Source organism: Mercenaria mercenaria, chromosome 6, assembly GCF_021730395.1.
Source record: "Mercenaria mercenaria strain notata chromosome 6, MADL_Memer_1, whole genome shotgun sequence".
Lineage (NCBI taxonomy): Eukaryota > Metazoa > Mollusca > Bivalvia > Venerida > Veneridae > Mercenaria > Mercenaria mercenaria.
The window spans coordinates 54,912,121-54,927,530 of record NC_069366.1 but is presented as its reverse complement, the minus strand read 5'-3'; the positions used below and the strand labels follow the sequence as shown (position 1 = coordinate 54,927,530).

General features: G+C 35.5%; 1 protein-coding gene across 1 annotated transcript in view; it reads right to left on the bottom strand.

The window, feature by feature from the left end:
• LOC123548842 (transmembrane protein 64-like) overlaps window positions 1–15,410 on the bottom strand; it is a 56,494-nt gene that overhangs the window by 24,871 nt on the left and 16,213 nt on the right. The window contains exons 2-3 of the mRNA XM_045336422.2: window positions 4,583–5,664; window positions 1,660–1,821 (exon numbers count right to left, since the gene is read on the bottom strand). Coding sequence (XP_045192357.1) covers window positions 1,660–1,821; window positions 4,583–5,254 — 834 coding nt within the window. The 5' untranslated portion in view covers window positions 5,255–5,664. The remainder of the gene's footprint in view (window positions 1–1,659; window positions 1,822–4,582; window positions 5,665–15,410) is intronic.

Here is a 15,410-nt window from a genome sequence, read left to right as displayed (position 1 = left end):
TTGAAAGCCCTAAACTGATATAAAACTCAGAGAAACTGGTAATTTTTGAAGCCCTGTTCCCAACATCAAATTTACTGCATATTATGCAAGAAGTATTCAACATGACAGGAAATTCTGTTTGCAAAAAAAAAATTGCATTTCTGAACGAATAAAATTAATGTCCTTAGATTTTTAGTATTTTTTTGCTGATTTGTAACTATATCACATACATATATCTAGAATTCTGACCCCCATGGCTGCCTGATATATAATGGTAGATACATGTTACGAAAATCAGAAAATATCTTAGCACATTGTAGTGTTAACAGACTTTAGCGCTCAAACTCTCAGTTTGACAATGACTTGATTAACATACTCAGCACATTCTGCTCAATTCAGTTCAAGCTAACAGTATGATAATCACATGAATTAACATATTCAGTACATTCTATTCAAATCAATATATTTACTGCACTAAACATGCCATACACATATTTAGCAACACTATATATATTTTATAATATGCAAACAATGCAAGTAATTTTACATTTCTACATCCCAGTATACAACCAAAAAGACTCAACCATAAATCAGCATTGTTTTAAGTCCTTGCTCTTTTTTTTTATTTGGTTCTTTTACATTTGGCTAATAACTTTCCAGCATACATAGGAGGGTCTGAAACGTCAAGCTTACATAAAAGTGAGAACCCCAAATAAACCTCAGGTACACATGCAAGCATGCTTGCACCTTGCAACCCACCTCCATAGCAAAATGTGCATGCTAAAAAGCTATCTCCTAACAAGGAATGCTAATGCATGGTGAGATTCGAAGATTTAACAATGAGAGACAAGTGTAGGCTTCACATCCTTGTTCAAAATTGAGTGAGACTGTCTGACTATGGCTTAGAAATATGCAAGAAAAACAAGATTAAATCTTGTTTATGGTATAGTGCGTTTTATTCAGCCTGGCGGGGCGGAGTTAATCTCTGGCTTATGCAAATAAAGGTAATCTCAAAAAAACGAGCAAAATAGGTAGAACTACGGTGGTTACAGTGTAAGGTTGATGGCCGCTGATAAGAAATTAAGCTGCCGAATATACTACATATCCTGCACAATAATGCAGTGGACCATCGCGAAACCCCGCCCTGCCAGGTCGATTAAAACGCGCACTATACCACACACTGATACATTTCGGGCATCTTAACTGTATCTTCACAATACAAATAACTGCAAACTGAAGACAATGCACTGTACCCAAGTGTATCTTTGAAAATGAACCAAACTTTACACATGAATGCACATGGGAAGGATATAATTGAGCCGTGCCATGCGAAAACCAACATAGTGGGTGTGCGACCAGCATGGATCCAGACCAGCCTGCGCATCCGCGCAATCTGGTCAGGATCCATGCTGTTCGCTAACAGTTTCTGCAATTCCAATAGGCTTTAAAAGCGAACAGCATGGATCCTGACCAGACTGCGCGGATGCGCAGGCTGGTCTGGATCCATGCTGGTGGCACACCCACTATGTTGCTTTTCTCATGGCACGGCTCATATTCTTTTCAACAGCTAATGGCTTTCAGCTGATTGTAGGCAAAGGGAAAAGTCTTTCCAGAATGCTCTGAACAACAGGAACTGTAAACTGCAAACCTTTGTTAGAAATAAAACTGAATAAAACCAACCTGAACTGTTAAGACTATCCACCCTGTAGTTTGGTTAGTTTCATCTGTGAGTATATCATTCATGGAACGTAAAGTCGTCCCCATGTAACAGTTGAGCACCGCTGTTGGCAACATCCCTAATGTGGAGGCAGACACATACGACAACAATGGTATATCAGTTAACTGAAAATAAAAGCACAGGTTTTTTTTTTAAAAGTTCTGAAATTTTTGTATATATACACCAATCTATCAAACCTATAAAACTAAAACAAACAGATTTCTCAATAATCTTATTTCTTCAAGTCAACCACATTGGCTGTGGAACCCCACAGATTTTTAGTGAAATCTGGTAATAAATCATTAAAAGCAAAATATGTTTTAACAAAATTCATGTAACTTTAGTTTGAAATCAAGCTTGGGGGGAAATGAACCAAAGCTTCAAGGGTTTGGAATACCCTTATCATTATGCTTGGAAAAATAAACATATGATCAGATTAAAATCAGATTCCAACTGAAGATACTTAAACTGGTGAAAGACTTTTTAATTTCTGAAACAGGAAAGTACACCTCTTGCTCCAGGCTACAATGTATTGTGCAATAAACTTCTTTATTCATATATTTATATATATAATATATCTTATTATATTACTGTAAATGATATAAATGGAATACTGGCGTAAATCAGAAGTTAATAGCATTAAATGAGTCAGACTTACAGTTTGTAAAGTAACCATTTTATAACACCACCAAATGAGTGGGTTGCCTTGGCATGCCCCTATAATATTTTGCCTTATCCCATCAAGCAGATTTGTTCCTTTTTAAACTCTGCACAAATCCCAACCCCTTATCAGGTAAAAGTTGCCCCCAAAATTTTGGAAGGGTGCTATGCCCCTTCATAGCAAATGCCATCAGTCTACTTCTGAACTTTAACAGAACCTGATTCCCTCCTATTGCAGGTGAGTCAGCTGAGGATCTATCTGATTCATGACCAGTGTTTACTGACATACAAGTTGAAGTATCATATAACCACCAATATGATATCAAAATTGACATTCAAGACATAAAACTGTACAGCAATAAATTGTATATATATCAATTTTCTCTTTGGTTTCACACTGATGATAGAACCATATATAAAAGCACTGAAATCCATAACATCTGGTCCAATATTGTCCCAGTCTATTTATCACCAGAAGAATTGCTGTAAGTCTGGCCCATAAAAAGAATAAAGAAGATATTACATACAATTGCTTTGTTTCTTTGGTATGTACGTTTGTATGCCATTTTTTCAACAGTATTCCATGTATCTATGGCAGTCAATTAACCTAAATTAATGTGTTACTGGACTCTGTGCTAGTACCAACTTCAAGTATAAACTACAAACTTCTCCACACGAATCAGTCAAATTCAGTGTTGAGCACAAACAATTTCAGATATACTGTCTTTTGCCAAATTGTCCTATAAACAGAACATTTGCCAAATGTACAAGAACTCAAACATATTAACTTAATTGCATAGTGATAGAAACTCAATACTTATAAATCCCAAGTGAGGTCAAACACCAGACTCAAATTCATTTGGATGACCTTTGACAATAGAGTGTCTGACATTCAAAGGAATCCAGAAGACTCTAGTTGGCCAGTCAGGGGTGTAACTGTTTCAAGTTATCGCAGTTTATAACCCATTTGAGTAATTACACCCCTGACTGTTGGCTAAAGTCAAACACAAAACTTGTCAGAGGTCATCCAATTAAACATTGTAACGGGTCCAACAGACAATGACCTTTTTAGGTAAAGCTTGAACTGCATTATGTCATTTTATCTCAAAAGTAAATGACCTAAAAACACAATCACTTTATGATTACCTAATTATCTATAGTGAAAACTCAGTAGTATGATTTTGTTGACAGCTTATTGACTTTATGATCATAATTGGCTATTGATTGGCAACAAAATCAAATTATCAAGTTTTCACAATAATCACATTGTCATTTAGTAGATTGTAAACATCTTACCCTGCTAAATTTCTAAAATGGACTGGTCCATCTTTCAAGTTGGGCAATACTATTTATTTTTCAAAGGGGAGGTCACTGAAAATTTATTGACTGAGTAGCAAACAGTGCAGACCATGAATTTTGGTCCCCTGATACCAGAATATCTTCTCAACAAGTAACCAACAATTTCACGACAGGAAACTAGAAGTTGAACTGAAGAGTGGGACTGAAGTTCGTATTACAAAAGACCTCTGCACAGGCCTCGACACTAACAGTGTCCCGAGAGCCTGAGGACCCCAAATTCTTGCGAGGGACACCAATTAGTCAGAGCTGGTATTCCTCCTGGATACCTATTTTTAATAAAGACAATGTAATAGCTACATTAAAGACTGAGTTACTTTCAAAGATTTATTAATTATAACAGAATATTCAACCAAAATATATGAAACCAATGTTGCTTTCATCTCACCTTGCTTCAAGTTAAATTCAGCAACATCCTATATTGACTGTTCTTGAATTTAAATCGGAACAAGGAAAGAAATAAATACGATTTAAGATTTAGCAGTTTTAGTTGAGTACATTTTCATCCTTTCAAACTGAAGGGATCCTATATATTGGTGAGGGACACCAAATTCTACAAGTAGGGGGCCCTCTGGGACACCACTGAAAAAAGTTAGTGTCAATGCCTGCCGCATTACCAAGGCAACAACCTTGTGACCTCTCAATACATCAGCTCTCTTCTGAACAAGATGGACTGAATTTGGGATGAGTTATCAATTACATTAAAATATAGCAGTGCAGTCCAACACTTACAGTTAACTATGCTGATAAAATTATAAACTTGGGGATGCAATAATCTGGTTTCATCTGGTTTCAGATTATTTTTATACGCAAACAAATAAAACAGAATTTATGAAAGATAGAAATGTACATAAATGCAGTGATACTTACTGAAAATAAGCTATTTTGAAGGCCAAATGGCAAAGGTGTCAATCTAGTTAATGCTACTACTTTAAAACCATGTTTTCCACCCACAACAGATATCACAGCTGTCATATTGTCGTTATAAAATCTCTTAATTATAAAACTACGGCAAAATCTTTTCATCGTCACATGAGCGATAGCTACTCCTACAGCGCTACATACTTCGACAACTATAGGTCCGTAAATTATTCCATATAAATATCCACACGCTATCATCAGTAGAATTACGCCCCATGCCATTGGGTATGAAACTACTGTGTAAAGAACTACAAATATCAAAAGGCTGACCGTAAGGTCAATGTTTTCCATCCATACTAGCAGATCTTTAATGTAGTCACGACACACTAGTAACAGAAAGCACGTTAAAGCTATTAACACAACTGATGATAACGTCACTTGATAACAATTCGTTTTCTTGTTGTCAGTGCTAAAATCGAATGTCTCCCGCGGCGACGATATGGTCGGTGATGAAACTTTTTCAAGTTTGTTGTTGCAAACATCTATTGTGAAATCTGTCGCCTCTGTATGAGGACACTGGTGCGACAGAAAGACCTGATCCATTGTTGACGTCCCTCCGAGAAGAAATTCTTTGGCATCTGTGGCATGAATATTTTGCAAATTTTCTTTCCACTGTGTCATCTTGACTTTTGCCCTCTTAATCACTTAACGAAATAATGATTAACAAGTTGATTGCCTTAACAACATATTACTAATATAGTTCCTTCTTCCACTCAAAACAACATTTCTCCATCTTACTCTGCATTAAATTTATAAATCCATCAAAAAATACAGTTAGTAGATTTTCTTCCTTCGTTATCTATAGTTAGTGAAACATACCAAGAAGTTTTTCATCTAATTAATGCGCAGAAATGAATTTAACGTTCAAACAGAAGTGGATCTTAATCTGGTGTTGTAATACTCCATTCCAAGGGTAAAGGTCCAACTGATAACCAAGTTACTGAGACATACTCGAGACGCCTTCAGCTTCACTGACTGTTAAGTAGTAAAGTCAATAATCAGTTATTGGCCTGTACCGGTATCTTGATGACCTGCAAATATACAAAACAAATCTTATTATCTTATTATCAAAGTACAAAATGTAATAATTATAACCCCTTTACAGACAGGGTTTGTTTATTTTTACTAATAGGGGACAGGGCCCAGGCCTGTGATTTGGGGGGAAACAGTTTGGTATTTGAGCAACAGGGAATAATAAACCTGTGTCAATTTTTTTTTAGAAAACTGCAAGATTTGAAGGAAATTTTCCAAGTGGAAGAGGCCTATAAAATTTAATGGTCCCGCATTACAGAGATAAGAAAGTCCTGACAGCAGACATTAAAGAAAATTCTTTTTGTTGCTGCACAGAGCTTTTTCTTTGGAGATTTTTTATTACAGAAACTGGGTCCAACATTGATACTGGCACTGGAATGCCAACATATTCTTTAGCCCCAGACATTGTTCTTTAAAGGTCAGCTACTGATCTAAGGTCAATATACATGTATATCGGTAAAATATATGTACCGGTATTATGTTTACAGACAAAAAGCGTTTCCTTCCATAAAACTATGGACAGTAATCACTGGCCTGTACTCTTTAAACTATAAACATGCTCGTGTATTTCATGGGGCCTCTGTAACCGAATGGTTAAGGTTGATGACGTCAAATCACTATTGTAACTCACCAATGTGGGTTCGAGCATGGCTTGGAGCATAGAATTCTGGAATCCATCCAGCTGACTTACCGAAGGTTGTTGGTTCTACCTAGGTGCCGCCGGTGATGAAATAATGCCTAGACGGCACCTGGAGTCTTCCTCCCCCATCAAAAGCTGGAAAGTCACCATATGACCTATAAATGTGTTGAAGTGACGAGAAACCAAACAAAAACAAAAACTTCATAATCCAAATGGAAGCTATGATTCATTTGTTAATTAATACATTAACAGCGACAGAAGTTTCATGTAAATGACAAGAGCACCGCCTTGCGGGTGCTGACGCTCATCTGATTTTTTTTGTATAATAGAAATATTGTCCTACCCATGATTTTCTTAGTCTGAAAAGGGCCATCATTTTTGCAAAAAGCAGGATAGAGTTATGTTTCTTGATGTACAGTGTCCACTTATGATGGTGAAAAACTGTTGCAAGTTTTAAAGCAATAGCTTTGATAGTTTATGAGAAAAGTTGACTTAAACATAATACTCAACCAAGAAAATGATTTTCTAAGTCCAAAAGGGGCAATAATTATTGCAAAAAGCAGGATGGAGTTATGTTGCTTGCTGTACAGGGTCAGCTTATGATGGTGAACAAGTGTTGCAAGTTTCAAAGCAATAACTTTGATAGTTTAAGAGAAAAAGTTGACCTAAACATAAAACTTAACCAAGAAATCTGATATTTTCTAAGTACAAAAGGGGCCATAAATCTTGCAAAAAGCAGGATGGAGTTATGTATCTTGCTGTACAGGGTCAGCTTATGATGGTGAACAAGTGTTGCAAGTTTTAAAGCAATATTTTTGATAGTTTAGGATAAAAGCTGACCTAAACATAAAACTTAACCAAGAAAACTGATTTTCTAAGTCCAAAAGGGGCAATAATTCTTGCAAAAAGCAAGATGGAGTTATGTTTCTTGATGTACAGGGTCTGCTTATGATGGTGAACAAGTATTCCAAGTTTCAAAGCAATAGCTTTGATAGTTTAGGAGAAAAGTTGACCTAAACATAAAACTTAACCAAGAAATCTGATATTTTCTAAGTACAAAAGGGGCCATAAATCTTGCAAAAAGCAAGATGGAGTTATGTTTCTTGCTATACAGGGTCAGCTTATGATGGTGAACAAGTATTCCAAGTTTCAAAGCAATAGCTTTGATAGGTTAGGAGAAAAGCTGACCTAAACATAAAACTTAACCAGGCAACGCCGACGCCGACAACCGCTCAAGTGATGACAATAACTCATCATTTTTTTTCAAAAAATCAGATGAGCTAAAAATGACTGTGCAGTGCTATACCTTAGATATTAGTTATTCACTGCTAGTATTTCAAGCAGAAATTAACCTTTACAATTCAATAAGAAAGTCTAGTTATGCCTGTATATATAGATAGACAAAACCAAGAATTTCATCAAAGTTATGATAACGATTTCAAAGTGTATGATTTTCAGTACCTTCAGTTCAAAATCATTAATTTTCAGTAGGGAGTAACTTCATGAAATTCTTGGTTTTGTCAATCCATGAAATTAAATCCTAAATAACCACTTAAGTCCCATAAATTATATCTTCAAAAGTTGAATTTCATGAATTCATATTCCCAAGAAAAAGCCGTTTCAATTTTATTCAAACCACAAAAGTTCATGCCAATGAAATTAAATGATTTGCACAATAGTGCTAAAAACTGTACCAGTTTATCAATAATTAAGTCATAGCAATTCCAGTGCAGTTCCATCAATAAAAAACATCCTGGTATCTAATGTGCCTTGAGAGTCAGAACATTTCCAGGTTTAAAGCAGTATTTCACATTTGTACAAGAGGGTCATGATTGTCTATCACTTATCAGAGTAAACAGATAAAGGGCAAGTTCAGTGTCATATATGGAACCTGCCCTGCTCCTGGTGGCCATGTTTTTTAATATGGCGGAATCAGACAGAATCTATGCATATTTCATGAAATGAACTGTTAGCAGCACAAGGGAACGGATGAGAATTTTTCATTTCCTTTTATATCTGAAGTGCTATGTGGATTTTTTTATTATTTACTGCTGATGACTAAATGACTAATTTGACAACAAGTAATAAAGATGGACATTAATTTTTATATATCATCAACATAATAATAAGAGCTATTGAAGGACAGCAACACTCAGCTATTCAAAGGCATAATAATGTCACTACAGAAAGTTACTAGTTAGTTTAATGAATACAAAAGTCAAACAAGGAGCTGCGTTCAATAAACGCTTGATGCCCCCGGTGGCATCCTGTCGATACGAAGCAACCCAAGTCCAAAACGAGGTCAAGGTCAAACTGAGGTCAGGTGATGTTTGAAGATGAAGAATGGTCACAGGTTACATCTGTATTAGTATCAATTCATTCTTGTAAGCTTGTAAGCAGTATTAATGCTAGACGAAACGGTCCCATTTGGTTAACCAAGAGATGGCCCATATAAAGCAACCTAAGTCCAAAATGAGATCAAGGTCAAACTGAGGTCAGGTGATGTTTGAAGATAAGGAATGTTCACAGGTTACATCTGCATTAGTATCAAGTCATTGTAGCAAGGGGTATTGATGCTAGACGAAACAGTCCCATTTGGTTAACCAAGAGATGGCCCATATAACCTAAGTCCAAAATGAGGTCAAGGTCAAACTGAGGTCAGGTGATGTCTGAAGATGAGGAATGTTCACAGGTTACATCTGCATTAGTATCACGTCATTCTAGCAAGGGGTATTGATGCTAGACGAAACAGTCCCCTTTGGTTAACCTCGTACAGACGGACAGGATGATCACTATATGCCTCCCACATCAGTAGATGCCGGGGGCATAAAAAGGGATATTTTTTTGTAACTGACTAATGGAAACTACATGATGCTTGTCAGCTCATCAGAATAGACAAGTGTGTGAAGTTTCAATCTATTCCCGTTAGTGGGTGCTGAGATACAAGCTCATATACAAAAACTTAAAACTAGTGGAAACTAGATGCCCACGGGCAACATGTCCAGCCTGCCCTTTGACCCCTGTGACCTTGACCTTTCAGATAGAAACCTTGGGTTTGCACATGACACTCTGTGTCTCACTGAGTTAAACATTCATGTCAAATATAAACAAGATTCCTCTATGCATGTCAAAGTTATGGGCCAGACAAACAAATACATAAGGACAGACGGACGCACCAAACAGCCATTTGGATGACTATGCACTGCAAGTCAGTCCATCACAGTGAATAAGTTTGGGAAGTTCAATCCATTCCTACATGTGGTTACTGAGCTACCAGCTTATATGCAAAATCTTCACCAAATTGGGACACCAGAAAATGGCAAGTGCAATAGTCCTATCTATTCTTTGAATAGTTTCAAGAGCTTAAAATACAGTAAAGATAGAAATTTTATTTTGTAAAATGACAAAAATACACAATTTTAGTTCCTTCTTCTTTCGAAATGAGCTGTGCCATGAGAAAACCAACATAGTTGCTTTGCAACCAGCATGGATCCAGACCAGACTGTGCAGGATCCATGCTGTTTGCTTTCAAAGCCTTTTGGAATTAGAGAAACTGTTAGCGAACAGCATGGATCCTGACCAAACTGCGTGGATGTGTAGGCTGGTCTGGATCCATGCTGGTCACAAAACCACTATGTTGGTTTTCTCATGGCACGGCTTAAACGATAAAATCTACAGTGCAACCTTGCCGCAGTGAACACAACTGCAAACATGGAAATTTGTTTATTGTACATAAATTGTTGGTCTGGACTCTTGGGAGGTTCTAGAATTCCTTTTAATGGGAATAAAGGGAGGTACATGCTCCTGCGGTGTTGATACTGTATATCAATTCATTAGATATAGCTTCTCGGTATTACCAAAATGACCAACAAACATGCTGTAATGGTCATTAACCGTTATATCATTTTTCCTAGCCAGTGGCAAGAAGACAAACAAGACAAAGACAAAGAAAAGGTTATTCACCTTTCATGCATTAAACTCAGACAGACTGACCTAACTTAAGTCTGGCATACAGGGCAATAAACGTATGGCCAGCAGGCATCAAAAACTCTGTATCTTCATTTTTGTTACTTTAAAGGAGAGACAAAAAACCTTTTTCAGAAAAAATAAATTAAAGGACAACATTATCAATTACATTTTTCAAGACACACCTCAGGATTTCTTGTTCCTCAATATTGCACATAAATGTATGTGACATATTAGAATGACATACAAAATATTTGTAACTAGGTATGTACATGTATGTGTCCATAGGACATCAGTGCCCCCGCTTCCTGTCACTGTACATTCTTATGTTACCAGTCTGTATGACCATGGTCAAAATGATGGTGACAATATGTTTCATATTACATCTGTAGCTCAATTGAGAGGACCGCTCTGGTCTTAGATCTACCTAAGTTCCAAAGCTAAAACAGCATCTAAGTTAGTTATTACTGATAAGCCTCATTTAGGCTCATTCAGCTTAGTGCTAATCTGATCACCCTGCTTTACTAGGTTGTAATGAATTCATACTTTTGTACCTGTTGCTATAATACATAATAACATAGCTAATGAAATTTGTCCTGCGCAATAATGTTGTTTTTAGATGTCACTGATATATCATTTGTAATAGCTGTATGAAGTTACATCAAAAAAGTACTCCATCAAATGGTGTGTGTACTTGCGTTTAAAATCAATCGCTGCAAGGTTGTAGCAAAAATTATAAATAAAAACCATTCAGTATTGAACCTAAAGGGCATTATCCATATGATACAATCAGATTGTTGAAATAAAATTATAATCATGGGATTTCCTAAAAACAATCTTTCAACACTGAGATATGAAAATGTTTTCCGGCTTACATCCTATAACTTGCTGCAACCATCTCTACTATTTCAATTTCAATATCGGTAGGCCATATCAAATAGAAAACTTGCTCATGGGATATTTTCCAGCAAAAGAAATGAGGTGGCGAGCAAAAAATAAATTTAAATATTTTTCATTGTTTCTGAGGAAGAGTGAAGAATTTTTTTTTTCTTGTTACGACTCTCTTTTAACTAAAGAAAAGCCTTAAATAGAAAGTTGAACCCTTTTAGACTAATAATAGTTCACCAGGGATAGAGAGTAAGAAAATCAAAATGGAGTATTACAGTGAAACAAAATTGAACTAACTTTATATAAATAGTACATATAATTATAATCAAATAATATAATATTATGTTGGTGAAATGTTATTGTGAAAAATGTAGTGTACTAACCTTAAACCATGATGACATTCATATATGAAATAAATATTTACTGTGAAATTTTAATAAAATATTAAATATCTATAGATTTTTTTCCAACTGGAAACCATAACCTTGAATGGTAAAGTCACTTGCTATCACATGTAGCACTGGCAATGAAAGTGGTTAGACTGTCATTAAATTATGTCAAATTATAACCTGCTAAATTGTGAAAAAACTTTATAGAGTAGTACAAATGTATCTAAAACATGATACAATTATATCTGATATAACAGTACAGGGTACAACGTGTTCCTACATTAATACTTCATTTTCATCGCAATTTATCATAATTGTAAAGATTTTTCTTTAAATGAACAGAATATTAGCTAAAATATGCAACACTGCACAGTTTTACTACAATGACTTAAATTAACAAGAGCTGTCCGATGACAGCGCGCTCGCCTATTCGAAGAATTGATTGAAGAATGGGGTCAAAATATTTCCATAGATTTTCAGACTAAACAAAAAAATGGATTAAACAAAAATGTTCCTATATTTGTGGATTTCGATTAGTCTTGCACTAAATGACAATGTGTGACCATGATGGCAAATATGTTAAGTTATATGTTAGGCAAAACATGGACTTATATGAAAAATTTAACTAATTTCCAAGTCCAAAAAGGGCCATAATTCAGTCAAAATAGTTGACAGAGTTATGTACTCTTGCCTACAGATGGAAATCATGTTGATAAACTAGTGTTAAAAGTTTCAAAGCCACAGTTCAAACGCTGGCTTGTAAGAAAAACTGAACAAATTTCAAAGTCCAAAAAGGGCCATAATTCAGTCAAAATAGTTGTCAGAGTTATGTACTCTTGCCTAGAGATGGAAATCATAATGATAAACAAGTGTTTAAAGTTTAAAAGCCATATGTCAAATAGTCTTGACAAAACATGGACATATACAAAACAGAACCAATTTCCAAGTTCAAAAAGGGCCATAATTCAGCCAAAAAAGACGAGAGAGTTACGTACTCTTGCCTATTGATAGAGACTATTATACTGAACAAGATATAAAAGTTTCAAAGCCATATTATGTCAAACACTACACAAAATATAAACTGGTACGAAAAACTTAACCAGATTTCTAAGTCAAAAGGGGCCATAATTCAGTCAAAATGCTTGATGGAGTTATGTACTCTTGCCTACAACTGGATATTGTGATGGTAAACAAGTGTTGAAAGTTTCAAAGCTTTATCTCAAAAGACTTTGTCAAAATGCGGACTGGTACGAAAAACTTAACCAAGATTTCTAAGTCAAAAAGGGGCCATAATTCAACCAAAATGCTTGATGGAGTTATGTACTCTTGCCTACAACTGGACATGGTGATGGTAAACAAGTGTTGAAAGTTTCAAAGCTTTATCTCGAAAGACTTTGTCAAAATGTGGACTGGTACGAAAAACTTAACCAGGGTGTGATGCCGACGCCGTGGTGAGTAGGATAGCTCTACTTATTCTTCGAATAGTCGAGCTAAAAAGGGATATCCAAGTTCAAAAAATGATAATTTAATATAAATTACAATGTAAAGGCAAGTTTCTTCAATCGTAAAAACGAGGCATATAAATGTTGGAGGAGACTTAATTTAGCAAAAATGTGAGAATCATATTACATTCGGGATTAACACATATATTACATGTACAATGATTTTTGTAATGTGCAATGAACAGTTACTGTTAAGCGTCCTGAATTTTAACATTGGTTTAACACCACAATGAAGAGATTATATACTTATTGCAAAATACCACAAAGACTAAGTTTTCAACCTAGATTTTAACCTCAGTATGGTTACAAACAATTACCAAATACTACAAAGTATATTTTTTTAACCCAGATTTTAATAATGATGATGGAGATGCAGGCAGATTATAGCTAACTTAACAAAAATGGAGAGGCCTGATTCCACATAAAAGGCACATAACAAAAATGGAGAGGCCTGATTCCACATAAAAGGCACATAACAAAAATGGAGAGGCCTGATTCCACATAAAAGGCACATAACAAACATGGAGAGGTCTGATTCCACATAAAAGGCACATAACAAAAATGGAGAGGCCTGATTCCACATAAAAGGCACATAACAAACATGGAGAGGTCTGATCCAATTTACAGACTAACAATAACCTAACTTAACAAATGCATGAAAGCTTGATTCCACATGAAAGGCAGATGATCAGTTCACTTAACAAATGAGAAGCTTGATTCTATATAAAAGGGAAGTGATCAGCTCACTTAACAAATGTAATTCCACATAAACGGCAGATGATCACTTAACAAACCTAAAGAAGCTTGATTCCCCTATTAAAGGCAGAAGATCAGCTAACTTAACAAATATGGAGACGCTTAATTCCACATAAAAGGCAGATGATCCGTTAACTTAACAAATATGGAGAAGCTTGATTCCACATAAAAGGCAGATGATCTGTTAACTTAACAAATATGGAGAAGCTTGATGAAACACAAAAAGCAGAAGATCAACTTACTTAACAAATATGGAGACGCTTGATTCCACATAAAAGACAGATGATCTGTTAACTTAACAAATATGGAGAAGCTTGATTCCACATAAAAAGCAGAAGATCAACTAACTTAACAAATGTGGAGACGTTTGATTCCATATAAAAGGTAGATGATCCATTAACTTAACAAATATGGAGAAGCTTGATTCCACATAAAAGGCAGATGATTCGTTAACTTAACAAAATGGAGAAGCTTGATGAAACATAAAAAGCAGAAGATCAACTAACTTAACAAATATGGAGACGCTTGATTCCACATAAAAGGCAGATGATCCGTTAACTTAACAAATATGGAGAAGCTTGATTCCACATAAAAAGCAGAAAATCAACTAACTTAACAAATGTGGAGACGTTTGATTCCATATACTGTAAAATCATTTAAAATTTCGTGGGCATGGAATTTCATGGTTTTGGTCAAAACGGCAATTTCATGGGGAACTGAATTCATGGATTTCAATTTTGAACATAAAATGAATGGGATTTTTACTTGTTCGTTGGGATTAAATTTTGTGGATTGACTCAACCAGAAGATCCGCTAACTAAACAAATGTGGAGATGCTTGCATGATTCATAATTTTGTGTGCAATAAAAGGCAGATGATATGTTAACTTAACAAGAGATCACAGAGTGTTCCAAATTTCAAGACTTAATGACTAGCTCAAGGTCAAATTTCATTTCTCTACACAACACTGTGCATGTGGTCCAAATTCGGAAGATGTAGCTTGAGAAATGTGAAAGTAGGTCACTAAATCAATTTCAAGGACAAAGTTCTTTGTACACAAAACTATGCATGTGCATCAAGTTTGAAGGCTGTAGTTTGAGAAATTTGAAAGTAGGTCACTAGGTCAATCTTAAGGTCAAAGTTTATTTCGGTACACAAAACTATGCAAGTGGTCCAAATTTGAAGGCTGTAGCTTGAGAAATGTGAAAGTAGGTCACTAGGTCAAAATCAAGGTCAAATTTCACTTCACAACACAAATCTATGCATGTGGTCCAAATTTGAAGCCTGTATCTTCAAAAATGTGAAAGTAGGTCACTAGGTCAATGTCAAGGTCAAAGTTTGTTTTGGTACACAATCCTATGCATGTGGTCTAAATTTGAAGCCTGTAGCTACAGAAATGTGAAAGTAGGTCACTAGGTCAATCTTAAGGTCAAAGTTCATTTCGGTACACAAAACTATGCAAGTGGTCCAAATTTGAAGGCTGTAGCTTGAGAAATGTGAAAGTAGGTCACTAGGTCAAAATCAAGGTCAAATTTTATTTCGAAATACAGAACTATGCATGTGGTCCAAATTTGAAGCCTGTACCTTCAAAAATGTGAAAGTAG